Source organism: Clinocottus analis, unplaced genomic scaffold, assembly GCF_023055335.1.
Source record: "Clinocottus analis isolate CAN_PGR_092001 unplaced genomic scaffold, fCliAna1.0.p SCAF_24, whole genome shotgun sequence".
Classification (NCBI taxonomy): domain Eukaryota; kingdom Metazoa; phylum Chordata; class Actinopteri; order Perciformes; family Cottidae; genus Clinocottus; species Clinocottus analis.
The window spans coordinates 7,618,192-7,632,207 of NW_027175976.1; the positions used below are offsets into that span (position 1 = coordinate 7,618,192).

Sequence of the window (14,016 nt, forward strand, 5' to 3'; positions counted from 1 at the left end):
TTCCTCAGATGTTCCTTCGAAAAAGTGCATGAATTATATTTTGTAAAGGTCTTTTTTTGAGGGGGGCGTGCTACTTTTCCTCGACTCCTGCTGCTGCTGTTCCCTTTATGAACCTCTTGTTCCGCTCAAATCTCTGTGTGTAATGTACTTTATGCTAGTATATGCTTGTGCATTTTGGATAAGATGTAGAAGGCATCCATAGGAATCAAATAACGCACAATCATTCTTCACCGTCTCCTCTTTTATTCAGGGCTACACGAAAATTAACGCCTTCAACTGGTCCAAAGTTCGCAAGCTCAGCTTCAAGCGGAAAAGGTTCCTGATCAAGCTGAGAGCCGACCCCGCAGTGAGTCCTCAGCTCCTCCGTCCCTCTCCTCTCTCGTTTCCCCTGCGTCCTCCCTCCCTCCATCCTCACGCCCGCCTCTGTGTCCTCCAGCAGAGTGCCCATCACGACACGCTGGAGTTCGCCATGGCCAGCAGGGATTGCTGCAAGGTCTTCTGGAAGATCTGTGTCGAGTATCACGCCTTCTTCCGGCTCTTCGAGGAGCCCAAGGCCAAACCCAAACCCATCCTCTTCACCAGAGGATCCTCATTCCGGTTCAGGTAAGGAAGAGGACCAGACGTAGAGGGGAGGGGTCGGGTGGTGAAACTACTTTGTGTTTTACTTTGTGTTTCCTTCCCCCGCCGCAGCGGTCGAACCCAGAAGCAGATCATCGACTATGTGAAGGACTCGGAGCTCAAGAAACTTCCATTTGAAAGGTGAAGCTCCCGACAGCGGAGATAACAGCATCGGTTTCCCCGATTCGTCGCACATGCCTTGACCTCATCTGCCCACTCTTCTCTTTTCAGGAAGCACAGTAAGATCCTGTCCCATAGCAGCATGTCGCCTCAGTCCTCATCCTTCAGATCGCAAGTGCCAAAAGAGGTGATGCACGCTTTAAAACCGTCAGACGCTGACCTTCATTCAGCCTCGTTTCTTTTCACTTCGATGTAAATGTCGACTCGTTGAACACATTTACAGACTCTTTCTGTCTTTCTTTTTATGACTTCTCTCTCTCAATCTCTTCAATCTGGAGTTGCTCTCCGGCCAACGGCACAAAGCCGTTATTGTCCCCGAGCAGCTCTGGAGGAGGGAGTGTGCTCTGTCTTTTTGTCTCCATCCAAAGTCAGGAATTCAGTGCAGCGCTCCCAGAGTTTTAAACGCCCCTCTCTCTGTCTTCCTCGACCCGTCTTCTTCGCAGAGTGCCACGTCTGTGCAGTTAGCGGACCAGCCCGACTCCACCAGACTGGGCCACCGAGCCGAATGCAACGGCTCGGAGGACTCGCCGACGGCGGCCGCGTCGACCGCCAACGGCTTCCGCGACGCGGCGGCGGCGGCGGCGGCGCCCGGCTCGGACCCGGTTCAGTCCCGACAGAACCACCGCGGCGTCGGATCGGCGCCGGACCCGCACTTCCTCAACCCAGGTCCATCCTGCAGGGCAAACAAAGGCAGCAGCTCCTCTATCCCTTACATAGACTGCAGCGACATCGACAGCGAATGTGACGCGGCAAAGAGCGGCCGCGCTCCCAGGGGCCACAGCGGCGCAAATGACAGCAGCGCGGATGAGACGAGCGTTTATAGCGACAAGCAAGGGAGTCTGTTCGGGGCGGTAAACGGGTTCTACCACACCAATCACCAGGGGCTGATGCAGCAGCAAGGCATGCCGGGTAACAGAAGCGCTGTCGATCAGTCTCCGGCGTCCAACAAGTTAAACGTGAGCCGCGAGCTAACGAACGAGGAGATCTTGCCCAACGGCGGCGGCGGCGGCGGCTCGTTTCACGGCCGCCTCCCGCTCCACAGCACGCTGCTGGACGAGATCTTCCAGGGTCGCGAGAAGCCCGGCGCGGGCTCGGCGCGGCCGCCGGGAAGCGGCGCTCGGAGCCAGTGCTCCAGCCCGGTGATCGGCGGCTTCCACAACCGCACCAACTCGCTCAGTCACGCCGAGATGACGGCGAACGGCCAGCCGCGCTCGGGCCGCTGGGACGACGGCGGGTATTACTTCAGTCGACGTCCGGGAGCGGCGCCGGCGGAGACGCCCGCCGCCCCGCCGGCGCTCGTCCCGCTAAACCACTACGGCAGCTACTCGCCGATCGCCTCGAACCGCGCGCCGCCGCATTTCGCCAAACCGCACCACCACAACCACAATGACATGCGCAACCGCTCGGACACGGACCCGTTCATCCTCAGCCAGCTGACGTCCACGCCCGTCCACCGCCGCGACCCCCGCCGCTCGGGGTCGCTCGGCCCGACCCCGTGCTCGGCGCCCACGGAGCGGCGGATGATCCTAACCAACGGCAACCACGCGGTTCAGGGTCAGGCGCGCTCCACCGCGGTGCAGCGCTTGTTCGGCCGCCAGGGGAAGCCCGGCGGCGGCGGCGGCAACCCGTCTCGCGACGACCACAACAACCTGAACCGGCCGGTCCAAATGATCGACGGGTCGACCAGCAGCGGCAGCGACAGCAGCGACACGGAGTCGGACACGGGCAGCAGCGCGTACAGCCAGCCGCTCATGTACGGCAACCCCGCCGCCGTCAGCTCCAGGAATTCGGTGAACTCCAACGGCGTGAGCGCGTCCCCGCTGCCGCGCAGCAAGTTCTCCTTCGGGAGCCTCCAGCTGGAGGAGGGGCGAGACGGGGAGGAGGAGGAGGAGGAGGAAGGGTGCTACCGCTTCAACGAGGAAGACGTAGGAGGGCGGGTTTTCAGCTGTTGAAAGGGGGAAGTGGTTGGGCCTCGCGTCGGGCATTAAAACGCACGGTAACTAGAATCCTGTTGTGATTTATTTAGTGTAACACAGAGACATTAATAGAGGAAGTACACAGCTGACGTTTTACACCGTGTTAGCGTTGACACACATTTTGTGTAAAGGTTCTAACCTATTTTTGCGGTTTGGAAATTGACACCTTTTGTGGGTTTTTAACTGTGAATATAACACCTGCCCCACTTTTTAGATGAATCAATAACACGTCCGTTCTTTCTAAACAATTTTTGTATTGACTTTTGTACGCAAACTGATGACAACTTTCCTCCTGGTAAAAACCATTCTGGCTGTTTCTCTGGAGGTGAAGTGAAAGAATCAGTCGTAACCTTCCTCACAATGTGCCATAACTTAAACTAAGTGTTTAGTGTCGACGAGAAATACAGAGTATGTGGAGAAGTTATCTAATAGCTTCACGTGTAGAATCATAGTTTTTATTCCTCCTCGTTTGTCCACATCAATCTTTTAATAGCGTTGACGTTCTTCAAATCTATTCCATTGAGGACGAATTAGGATTCTGCAGATCGTAGCTCGCCTTGTTGTAAATCTGTGTCGTCGAGATATTAAGATATTGAAGAGATAGATGAATAAATGAATAGATTTTAAGGCGGCGTTGACTCTGGAAGCTGTTGACCGGGATCTGCTGCCTTTCTCCTAATTGTCGTCATCATGTTTAGTGTCCTAACGTCGTGTTTTTCTCTAAATCACGCTCTTATATTCACTGTTGTCTCGTGCAATAGGGGGGCGCGAAGAGAATAGCTCCACGATTGAGAGGGTTTTAACGGAGGTTTGAAGATGTTGTATACAGTTTGTGGTTGTTGGGGCTGGATTGTTGAACGGAGAGATGTCGCCCTTTAATTGTACAGTGTACTTGAATGTTCTTGGTAGACGATGGATTGAGTAACACACGTAGTACATTGTGTTGAGTGTGTAGGCCGCGGGGAGGCTCGAGCTAGCGGGCCGCTCTGCCTTTCTCAATCGGTTTTAACCACAGCTGATCTGGTTCGGAGCACTTTTTTCATGCTTTTATTGGATTTCTGTGTCTGTTGTGGGCAACCTGCACTGTAACTTGGACGTTTGTGGTAGAGACTTTCACGTCGTAATTCTCTTTTTCTGTATTTAGAACTAGTCGGAGCACAAATTATTTGAGTGGATTTGCATCAACTAATGAGAGAAGGAAGACCCTAACCGTTTAAATTTGTATTTTTGATAATATCCGACGCTGGCTGGTCTGACACTTTTTTCCCCCCCAATGTTTTTTTTACCCGCCCAATAAGCAACGATCAAACGCGTCAACCACCGTCCTCAAACCTGCTCCCGCTCCCGGCCGTCTGCTCTGCTCGGCTCGGCGCCTGGCGTGCGCTGCGACCCCCCCCCGATGCGGCGTTCACGTTCGTTGGACGCCGTCGCGACGCTCGCTCGTCGAAGCTGTGCTGGCGCTCCGTCCCGGTCTCTGTCATTTGCTGGCTGTCTGCTCACTGCAACTGCATGCTTCCATGAAGTTTAGTTTTTCTGTACGCCGGCTGCTTTGCAGCCGACACGTTGTACTGGTATATGGCATGCGATGGAATTTAAGATGCATAAAAACTACAATTAATATCAGGAATCGCTATTAGAAATCTGGCGTTTCCATCTAAATCAATGATTTAAGGGTTTTAATCCACGGAGCATCTCGTGCTGTTCTCTCCTCAGAGCTTCTACTTCCTCCTGAAACAAATGTTCATGCTTCATTCCTTGTAAATGCACTGCTTTTCTTCTTCTTTTCTTTTTAAAAGCATGTCAGTGGGAACTGTTTCCTTTCCTTTACTCTGAATGCATGTTGACCAGGCGAGCAATGTCCCTGCTTCTTCTGCCCTGTTTTTTTGGCTCAGTTGGTGTCTCGGTGTTTCCGTCACGGGGCGCCGAATGGTTTCAAACGTTTGAGGAGCGCAAGGTGCGGCGTTTGAACGTAACGACGACAAATGTCTCTTTTCCTGTTCCTTTCTTCACTCCTCGTGGGATATTCCAGCTTCAAGGCCTCTTATTACCTGCACCTCGTCCTTTTTTTTTTTTCAAACATTTCGAAACCATTTGTGTGTTTTCGCCCCACAAAACTGGGCCGACTCAACTCCAGGGTTTTTCTTTCTGTTTGAGCGAGAGGGCGACGGGCGACAGACACAAGTAAAGTTAAACCTGAAGCGAACGTAAGTGCAAAAAAAACAAAGAAAGAAAGATATCTTTGAGAGGCATTTTGTAAAGTGTGAAAGTCTGAGTATTGTCAGAAGATGGACGCACACATGAACACTGGAGTTGAGGCGTCCTCACTTTCACTGTCACCAAACACTTGCAGTCTCTTCATTAAAGCTTTGTGTACCTTTAATGTACTGTACATACAGTAACAGACTGATAGATTGTGATTTTTGTACTGTAATTTCTATGTTAATGAGGTTTAATAAGAGACAAACTCCTACTACTACTTTCCTAGATTGTAGTTTCCTCCGCGGTGTACTCGCTGTGATGATGTCATGTGGTCGTGCCGCTCAAAGCAGAAATAGCTCGACATTGTGAAAATGCACTCGTTTGGTTTCTCTCCAAGAGTTCAATCGTGGTATCGATCTTCTCCTCGAACTCTCGGCAAGAAAGCAAAGCGAGCGCATTGACGAAATGTCAAACTATTTCCTTCAGTTTGGAGTATTTACTGGTAAAAGTTGGCGTTTGAGCATCGCACACGTGCTTCTCTTTCTGTTAACACACTTTTCACTGACTGGCTGACTTCTTTGAACCGGCTTCTTTTTGGCTTTTCTTCCATTTTTTTTCCCCGGGTGGTGGCAGTTTTGCAACGTGTCGAAAAAACGCCGACGGTGCAAAAAAACGGTGCAAAACTGCCGTCAATCCAAAATGAAGAGATGCCAAAAAGTCTTTTTCTATTCTTTCCGAAAGAAAGGAAATGATCATTCTTCCCCTTTTGCACTGACTCACTGGTTTTCTTTGCCACCCTTGTAACACATTGAATTCCTGCACACCTTGTCCTTATTGTTTTCATGACAGAAACATTTTGATTTCTTGTGACTTCTTCGAGGTTCTCCTCGTTTGTTTCCTGACCCTTCATCTCTCTTTTTAACACTGTAACTGTGTGCACTAGTGTCAATAAAAAACTACCGTGTCTGTTCCAAGAAAAGGGACTCCAGAATCTTCTGTAGAACCGACGCCCCCCCAAAAAACCCCCAAAACCCCTCAACCTGCTCGAGTCCAGACCCCCACCCCCCTGTGTCTTGTGCTGTGGTAGTTAGCCCGTAGAGTAGAGGTCGTTCGGGGTCGTGCACGTGCACTCGTGTCTGTCTGTGCATCATGTTGTCTCGCACGTTGTTTCACGTGTGTGTGTGTGTGTGTGTCTGTTGTGCAGTTGGTTTTTTTTCCGTCTGTACGCCGCCCGTCACAGATCTGCACTCAGTGATTGCTGTGGTTTTTTACCCATGATCCAGTTTGGTGGGTAACAGTGGACTCTTTGGAAACTTTGCACCCGGGCAAGTATACAGTCGCAACCTAGCACCTTGTAGAGAACCTCTGTAGCGACTCCCGCTGTAGCGAGAGGTAGCTTTCACTTTTTTATCTTTCTGTTCCTGCAATCATACCCGACTCATCTCAACTAGCAAGACGAGCACACGTCTCTAGATCATATCTGTGTGTTGTAAGGGACAGATTAAGATTAAATAGGATTCATAGCTTGTGTTCTCTACCAGGGAAACGATTCACTGAATCTGGCATGCATGACTGCATTACCCTTATAATGCACCGATATGTTGACTCCGTAGCTCCTCACTAACATTTAATTGACATTTTACCTTCTTTTGATCCTTTTTTTTTTTTTACTGTTTTGGGAAACCAAATGGAGAAATAGAGTAGAAGTAGCCTCCTTCAGAGTTGAGTGATCGTCGCTCGCATTTAGAGAAGTCAATGTGTCGACGTCTGGAGCTTCTAAAAGCCGCCTGACCGCCGAGGACTTTTCCTCCGCTGAGAATGAAAGAACGATAATAAGAATGAAAAGATAAGGGGCGACGGCCGTGTATTTCATGAAAGCAGAGTCCACGTCGAATCCATTTTAACTTGCTCCTCTGTCCTCTCCTCCCATCTTCTCCCTTATCTCACTCTTTGTTCTACTCCCGTCCCTCCTTTCGCATTTCCCTATTTTCCAATTTCCCTATTTTCCCTTCCCCTCTTCCAGAAAGTCCCGGTTCAGAGGACTCTCCGGCGGGAAGCCCCCACGCGGTCATCAACGGCACCGGCCCCGCGAACGGCAGCGCCGGCGTCCCGGCGCAGGGTCACCTCTCGCCCCTCACCAGCCCGCTGCTCACCGACGCCGGGTGTGTCCGCAACGACGACGAAGAAGAGGCCAGGAGGAAGGTAGATGCGAAGGCGTCGGGGAGAGTGAGACATTGGAATCCGTCGGCGGCGGATCGGTTGGTGAATGTCTCGTTCTGTTTGTGTCCAGAAGTTTCCCACAGACAAGGCGTACTTCATAGCCAAGGAGCTGTTGACCACGGAGCGGACGTACCTCAAGGACCTGCAGGTCATCACGGAGGTGAGGGGCTGAAAGAGGGGGATGTTCGCTGGTCTGGCAACCCAGACGGCAACGCCACGTCGGTGTCTGCCAGGCCTTTTGTGTGCTGGAACAGTGAGTCAGAGGTGGTTGGCGCTGGAACCGGGACGTGCTTTTTGTTGTTTTTATAGTCTGAACATTGGGAAACGCTCATCTTCTGTCGCGTGACATTCATTTTTCATCGGCTACCTCGGCTCTTTCGGCTTCCTGTTTCATTCTTTTACGAATTCCCGTCGCCGAAAATGAGCCTTTTGTGTGCTTTTTAGTTCGCCGACTGGTTCGACATCTGAGGCTTTATGGGCGTCTCTTCCTCGCGCGGGCCGGTCCACCGCGTCCCACCGAGCGTATTTAAGCGGCTCGTGTTTTCGAAAAGGACATTCTCTCTGTTGTTTTCCACAAGAAAGCGACGCATGTGTTAGAGTTCACCCCCTCCTCGTGTGTTGTTTGTTCTCCAAGACGGCACAGACTGCAAGCCGCGGGCTCTGTAGTTTACAAGTGAAACCACTGGAGTCAACGCGGGGGGAGAAGCCGCTCCGCCTTGCATTTTCAATCCCGGGATGAAAGCGCAGCTCGATGTGGCTCACTTTTCTTTTTTTGTTTTTCTTTCAACTTTACTGTCTGTGTGTTTTTACTGTCCCTCCTAACAAATGAGGGAGAATTAGCAGCAGGAGAGGAGGGAAAACGCACAGATTTATGCACCTGCAGCATTAATATAATGAAGCTGACCTCTAACCTCTTTCAAGTAAAAAAAAAAAAATCATATTTCCTCCCTCAGCTGTTTTTCTTCCCAACACTAGTTTCCACCCCTCCTTTGATGTGGGAGGAACTGGCAGAACCTTTTTAAAACCTCTTGAATATTTTCTTTGGCTGGCACCGCTCAGGCTTGAGATCCCACACCCTCCTCTCCCTCCCTCCCTCCTCTTCCTCCCTCTCTCTCTCCCTCGCTGTCACCCTTCCTCTCGACCACCGGGTCTTTCTCTGTGAAACAGAGTGTGTGATTTACTCTGACGGGGAATATAGCACCTCGTGTGTGTGTGTGTGTGTGTGTGTGTGTGTGTGTGTGTGTGTGTGTTTCCTCATATAGGTCACTTGTAATCCCAATGAGCGTCTTGTTTTGGGTGGATTTATATTCATTAGTCATGTCAATTACGTTCACGTTTTATGCTAAAACATAACGTGTGTATTTAGCGTATTAATTAGTTTTCATGCATCATTTTTTTTGATAAGTCTTGTGTGTAAAAGCAACGACTGATTATTTTCATCAATGATTATTCTGACATTTATTTTTTTAGTTAATTGATTCATTATTTGGTTTCAAGAAATCAAAAAATGGTTAAAAAAAAAAGAAAAAAGGACTTTCTTTGCTTCAGCCTGCAGCTTGTTCACTGCTTCACTGTAGAGTTTCCTGTCTATCGCTCCCCAACGGCTCTCGCTGCTGCACGCACCCTAAAACATGAACGTTTGTCCCGATATGTAAAATATGAACGTCCCTTTTGCCAGCGAAGCATGTTTCCCGTTGTTTCTCCGCGTGCCTCCGTTCACAGCCAGCGTTGTGTGTTGCAGTCCTTCCATGCCGCCGCGGCGAAAGAGGAGTCCTTCCCCGACTCCGTGAAGAACCTGATCTCTGCCAGCTACGACCCGGTCCACAGGTTTCACCAGGGATTCCTGAAGGAGGTGGAGCAGCGGCTGGCGCAGTGGTCAGTACCCGTCTGTTTGAGCCCCGGTGACGACGCTCACACACACACACACACTCAACAACATTCACTTCACAGACATCGGGACACAAATAGGACACACTGTGTGACTTAATGGGACTTCACACGGGAACTCAATGTGCACGTGTGTCTCCTCCTGTGGGAGTCGTGTCTCTGTTATTTCTGTAATGGCATACTGGAGGACACACACACACACACACACACACACACACACACACACACACACACACACACACACACACACAAACCTTGAGAGAGAGCCCATGACTTGCTGTTGAGATGAATGGGATTGTGGGACTTGAGTGTAGAGTTTCAGGTCGTGTGGTGCACGCGTAGCTGCGGGCTGACATCTACTGGTGAGTAAGTGTAACTGCATGTTTCCTCTTCCTCAGGGAGGGGCGCTCTAACGCCCACATTAAAGGAGACTACCAGCGAATTGGTGACATTCTCCTGAAGAACATTCAGGGTCTGAGGGTAAGCACATCAGAAATGATGCTGTGTCTTTGTTTCTATGTCTTTTTCTTCTTCATGATTTACATGCGTGTCTTTTGCGTCTGCAGCAGCTGACGGTTCATCTTCAGAAGCACTCCGAGTGCCTGGTGGAGCTGGAGCGGGTCTGCAGGTTAGCTTTTAAGTATATCTAAAAAAGAACAGGAGCGCCGCGTCTTCGTCCTGACTCACCTTCTCGCCCTCGTCGCTCCTCAGGTCCGGTCGGAAAGCGGAGGCCGTGTGCCGAGACTTTGAGCAGCAGCGGGTTTGCTACCTGCCGCTCAACATCTTCCTCCTCCGGCCTCTCCACCGCCTGCTGCACTACAAACTCATCCTGGAGAGGCTCTGCAAGCACTACCCGCCCACCCACGAGGACTTCAGAGACTGCAGAGGTGCAGCACGCTTCACTTTGATGTATTTTATCATTTTGCACGTCTTTTTTTCACAACCGTTCTCGTCCACCTCCAGCGACCCTGGCGGACATCTCCGAGATGGTGCTGCAGCTCCAAGGCACCATGATGAAGATGGAGAACTTCCAGAAGCTTCTCGAGCTGAAGAAAGATCTGACCGGCATCGACAACCTCGCCATCCCCGGCAGGGTGAGGCTCTCCACGTTCACTTATTGATCCGACACCCGGGTGTTTTTTTAGGAGACGTGACTGCCTTCTTTAAACAGCTCTGTGCTCCGTGAAATGCAAAATGAATGCGTCTTGGCTTCCTTCTCTTTGCCTCCATATTTATTAGAGTGTGTTTGTGTTCAGGAATTCATCCGGCTCGGCTGCCTCAGCAAGCTCTCTGGGAAGGGCCTTCAGCAGAGGATGTTCTTCCTGGTACGAAACCTCAGCTTCTTTCTCAAAGTGAATCGAATAACTGCAACAACAACAAAAAACGTCTTTTTTTTTTTTACCTCAACTACTTTCCTTCCTCTCCAGTTCAGTGATTCGTTGGTGTACACCAGTCGGGGAATGACCCCGTCCAACCAGTTCAAAGTCCACGGCCAGCTGCCCTTGTACGGCATGACGGTGCGTGACCACAATCTTAACCTTTACAACGTGCTTTTAGAAGAAAAAAAAACGACATATTTTAGGATCACTGAGGTCTAAGGAGTGTGTTGTTTTTTTTCCAGATCAGAGAAAGTGAGGAGGAGTGGGGCGTCCCTCATTCCTTCACCTTGTTTGGACAGCGCCAGTCTGTGGTGGTGGCAGCCAGGTATCCACAAGCACACACTTTAATATATATATAAATATATCATATTTCCACGGCATGCGGATGAATAAAGAAGCATTTTTACATGCCGGCTCCTCCTCCGTCTGCGTCCAGCTGTGCGTCAGAGATGGAGCGGTGGGTGGAGGACATCCGGATGGCCATCGACCTGGCGGAGCAGAGCAGCAGCACGGACACCGACCTGCTGTCCACCAGCCTCTCCGACAACAGTGAGTTTTACCCTTTTTTTTTTTTTGAACACACGCCCACGTCAAACTTTCCCAAGTGACCACTTCCTGTCTGAGCGCCGCGTTCACCGGTCAGTGTTACAGGACCGACCAGCCGCCGCTGTGGGAAGTTTCTGGAGATGCTTCATGGGAAACTGTCACCCGCGATGGCTTTTCTTGCAAAAAAAAAAAACCCTCCCAGCTGACGTCCGTGTGACAGCCGAGGATCTGATGTCATAATAATGGACCCTCTTTGTCTTTATTCCACGTGACGATACGCACCTCCTTCCGCTGTCAGCGCCTCCACGAACAATCCCTCCGGGTTGTTCCAGGAGCTCTTTCATCGTCTTTTTTAATGCCACCTGATACATGTAGGTCCAGGCACCAGCTGTCGCCACCGTTTCTCCGCTCCTCTTCTCTCATTCTTCATCATAAGCGCCTGTCACGGCGCTCAATGAGGCCTCCGCCTGGTGGCCTTTTCGCTTTCACGCCTCCGTTGTCCCTCAGCGACATCACCTGCGACGTACATTTTTAACCCAAACTCTCAAAGAGTATCGGCTTACAACTAACAACAAAGGTTTTTTCTTTTTGTCCCGACTGTATTTGAAGTTTGATCTCTGCTTTTGGCTCAACAACCGGCGGCCATTTTTAAAAACCATTAATGTCGTGCTACTATGTAATGATAGTTAATTCACCTTGCGATACTGTGCTGTTTTTACACACGTTGTTAGACCGTCGTGAACTGAATCTGGCTTCAATCCTGTAATTAAAGCCAGATTGTTGTTACAAAGTTCAAGTCACCAGCAGCTGCAACCAGTTAAAATAGTTAAATTTAGCCAGTAACAGTCCTCGGGGTGTGTTTCTCTGGGATTTGATGAACGATAAAGTGAATTTGACACAGAAACCTGAATTTACAGGGTGTTTAAGTAAACTTTCCTAACTCCTACCTGGAGAGATCGGATCTTTCTTCTAACGTCTCGACCTCCCCGTCGTTCCCCAGAGCTGGCGGAGGACGGCGGCGCCGAGCCGGAGTCGGAGGAGGAGCTCTGCGGCTCGCGCTCGTCTCTGGAGCGCCAGGGTCACCGCGGCAACACCACCGTGCACGTCTGCTGGCACCGCAACACCAGCGTGTCCATGGTGGACTTCAGCGTCGCCGTGGAGGTACCGGACGCCGATGTCTCTCCTCCGCACATCACACGCCTGCTCTCCCTGTCAGTGTCCTCGTCTCCACCGGCAAAGGACCGCTGACTCCACGTCCTTGGTCTTACTCTTTCCTCTCACCTCTCCCTCTTCCACACCTCCATCTTTCTCTCCTCCACATTGTCTCTCTCCTGTCTCCATCTTCCAGTTGTCTGGTACTATAGCGCACGCAGTCTGTCCTTTAGTGACCCCTGGTGGAGCAGAGAGGTACTGCAAAGGCCACGGCTGCCGAGGATTTATTTTTGTCACGATGTGACTGTTTAACATTTGAGAACTACACGTTAGTGAACACTTCAGTTCAAAGAGGACAGTCCCAACAAGTTGCACGTTTTATCGTAATATTGGATGTCCTGTTTTCCGCCCTTTTCTTTTCTCAGAACCAGCTGTCGGGTAACCTGCTGAGGAAGTTTAAGAACAGTAACGGCTGGCAGAAGCTCTGGGTGGTCTTCACCAACTTCAGCCTGTTCTTCTACAAGTCGCACCAGGTGAGATGTGCACACACACAGTGAGGCCACAAGGACACCGCGACCGCGGCGTGTCACATGTTAAAGATGACCTCTGGCCCGTCTGCTCACAGGACGACTACCCCCTGGCCAGCCTCCCCCTGCTGGGGTACTCCGTCACCGTCCCGGCCGAGTCCGAGAACATCCACAAAGACTACGTCTTCAAACTCCACTTCAAATCCCACGTCTACTACTTCCGATCGGAGAGCGAGTACACCTTCGAGAGGTAACTTCAGCAATTCATCAGCAGCACAAGACTGAGGATCTGTCCGTGTTGTATTTTTGCTTCGACTGACTGTCCACATTGTGCGTCTCCAGGTGGATGGAGGTGATCCGCAGCGCCACCTGCTCGGCCAGCCGCTCCGTGCCGAGCACCAGGAAAGAGCTTTACTGACACCCGCCTGGGCCGAGATGACACCCACACACACACACACACACACACACACCAGAACAGACTGTCCTTCTAGACACGGGATCACGTCTCATGCCTCTGAGGAGCTGATTCACGCGCACACGTCCTCCCACACCTTCCCTCTTATTACACTTTCTGCACCGCGAGTGTCTGTGACGGCGGCCGTCGTCGTCCACGTCGTGTTTCTTTCACCAAACTGGCAGCACAAAGTCCTTCTGGTTTTCATTTAGTTTGTTTTTTTTGGTGTTTGTGCCATTAAGTGTTGTTCACACGCAGATTTAATATTCACCACCAACAACACCCGTTTACAAAAAGGAGGATTTTGTCTCCATGATGAACCTGAGTGGTTGTCTCCAGAAGTATTTGGGACACTGAAGCATGAGTTTGCGCACAGTATTGTTTTTGCCGTTTCTATGTTTGCCTAATAAATATTTGTAATAGGAGTAAATCATGTATTACTAAGACCTAAACCTGGATTTTAAACGGTGTGCATGTGAACGCACTCTTCTCAATAGAATTAGATGAATTCAATGTGATGCCAGTTTGGTCACAATTAGAAAACATCCATCTTTTTCTTTTTGTAAGGCGACTTTTTGTACAGTACTTTGATACACTGTGAAATGTTTGTTGTTGTTTTTTTTTCATGTTTCCTGTAGTTTTCGTTTTGTTTAAAAAGGACAAATGGCTTTAAAACTGCTTCCAATGCCAACAGAGATTTCACTGGTTCTGTTTGCCAAATAACTTCTCTTCTGTACTTTTACTATTCTAAATAAAGATCAGACAAGACTGTGTTCATACCACATGTTGCTCTCTCGTGTCTTTAAAATATGCAAATATGACTAGGGCGCTAAAAGGAAAGCGGCGGAGGTGAAACCGCCGCTGTTCTTCAGAGATAT

General features: G+C 50.2%; 1 protein-coding gene across 4 annotated transcripts in view; it reads left to right on the top strand.

The window, feature by feature from the left end:
- The window catches only part of LOC137793872 (FERM, ARHGEF and pleckstrin domain-containing protein 1-like), a 39,952-nt gene extending 26,035 nt beyond the window's left edge, over positions 1-13,917 (top strand). For 2 of the 4 annotated variants that reach the window (XM_068590275.1, XM_068590278.1), the window contains 20 exons: positions 251-346; positions 437-603; positions 691-759; positions 850-925; positions 1,242-1,464; positions 6,997-7,175; positions 7,264-7,353; positions 8,935-9,068; positions 9,479-9,560; positions 9,647-9,708; positions 9,792-9,967; positions 10,044-10,174; positions 10,337-10,405; positions 10,508-10,597; positions 10,702-10,784; positions 10,896-11,008; positions 12,006-12,166; positions 12,583-12,690; positions 12,783-12,934; positions 13,027-13,917. In XM_068590275.1, coding sequence (XP_068446376.1) covers positions 251-346; positions 437-603; positions 691-759; positions 850-925; positions 1,242-1,464; positions 6,997-7,175; positions 7,264-7,353; positions 8,935-9,068; positions 9,479-9,560; positions 9,647-9,708; positions 9,792-9,967; positions 10,044-10,174; positions 10,337-10,405; positions 10,508-10,597; positions 10,702-10,784; positions 10,896-11,008; positions 12,006-12,166; positions 12,583-12,690; positions 12,783-12,934; positions 13,027-13,102 — 2,337 coding nt within the window. In that variant the 3' untranslated portion in view covers positions 13,103-13,917. The remainder of the gene's footprint in view (positions 1-250; positions 347-436; positions 604-690; positions 760-849; positions 926-1,241; positions 1,465-6,996; positions 7,176-7,263; positions 7,354-8,934; positions 9,069-9,478; positions 9,561-9,646; positions 9,709-9,791; positions 9,968-10,043; positions 10,175-10,336; positions 10,406-10,507; positions 10,598-10,701; positions 10,785-10,895; positions 11,009-12,005; positions 12,167-12,582; positions 12,691-12,782; positions 12,935-13,026) is intronic. The other 2 variants (XM_068590277.1, XM_068590276.1) reach the window with 2 other exon arrangements.
- The last annotated feature ends 99 nt before the right edge of the window (positions 13,918-14,016 follow it).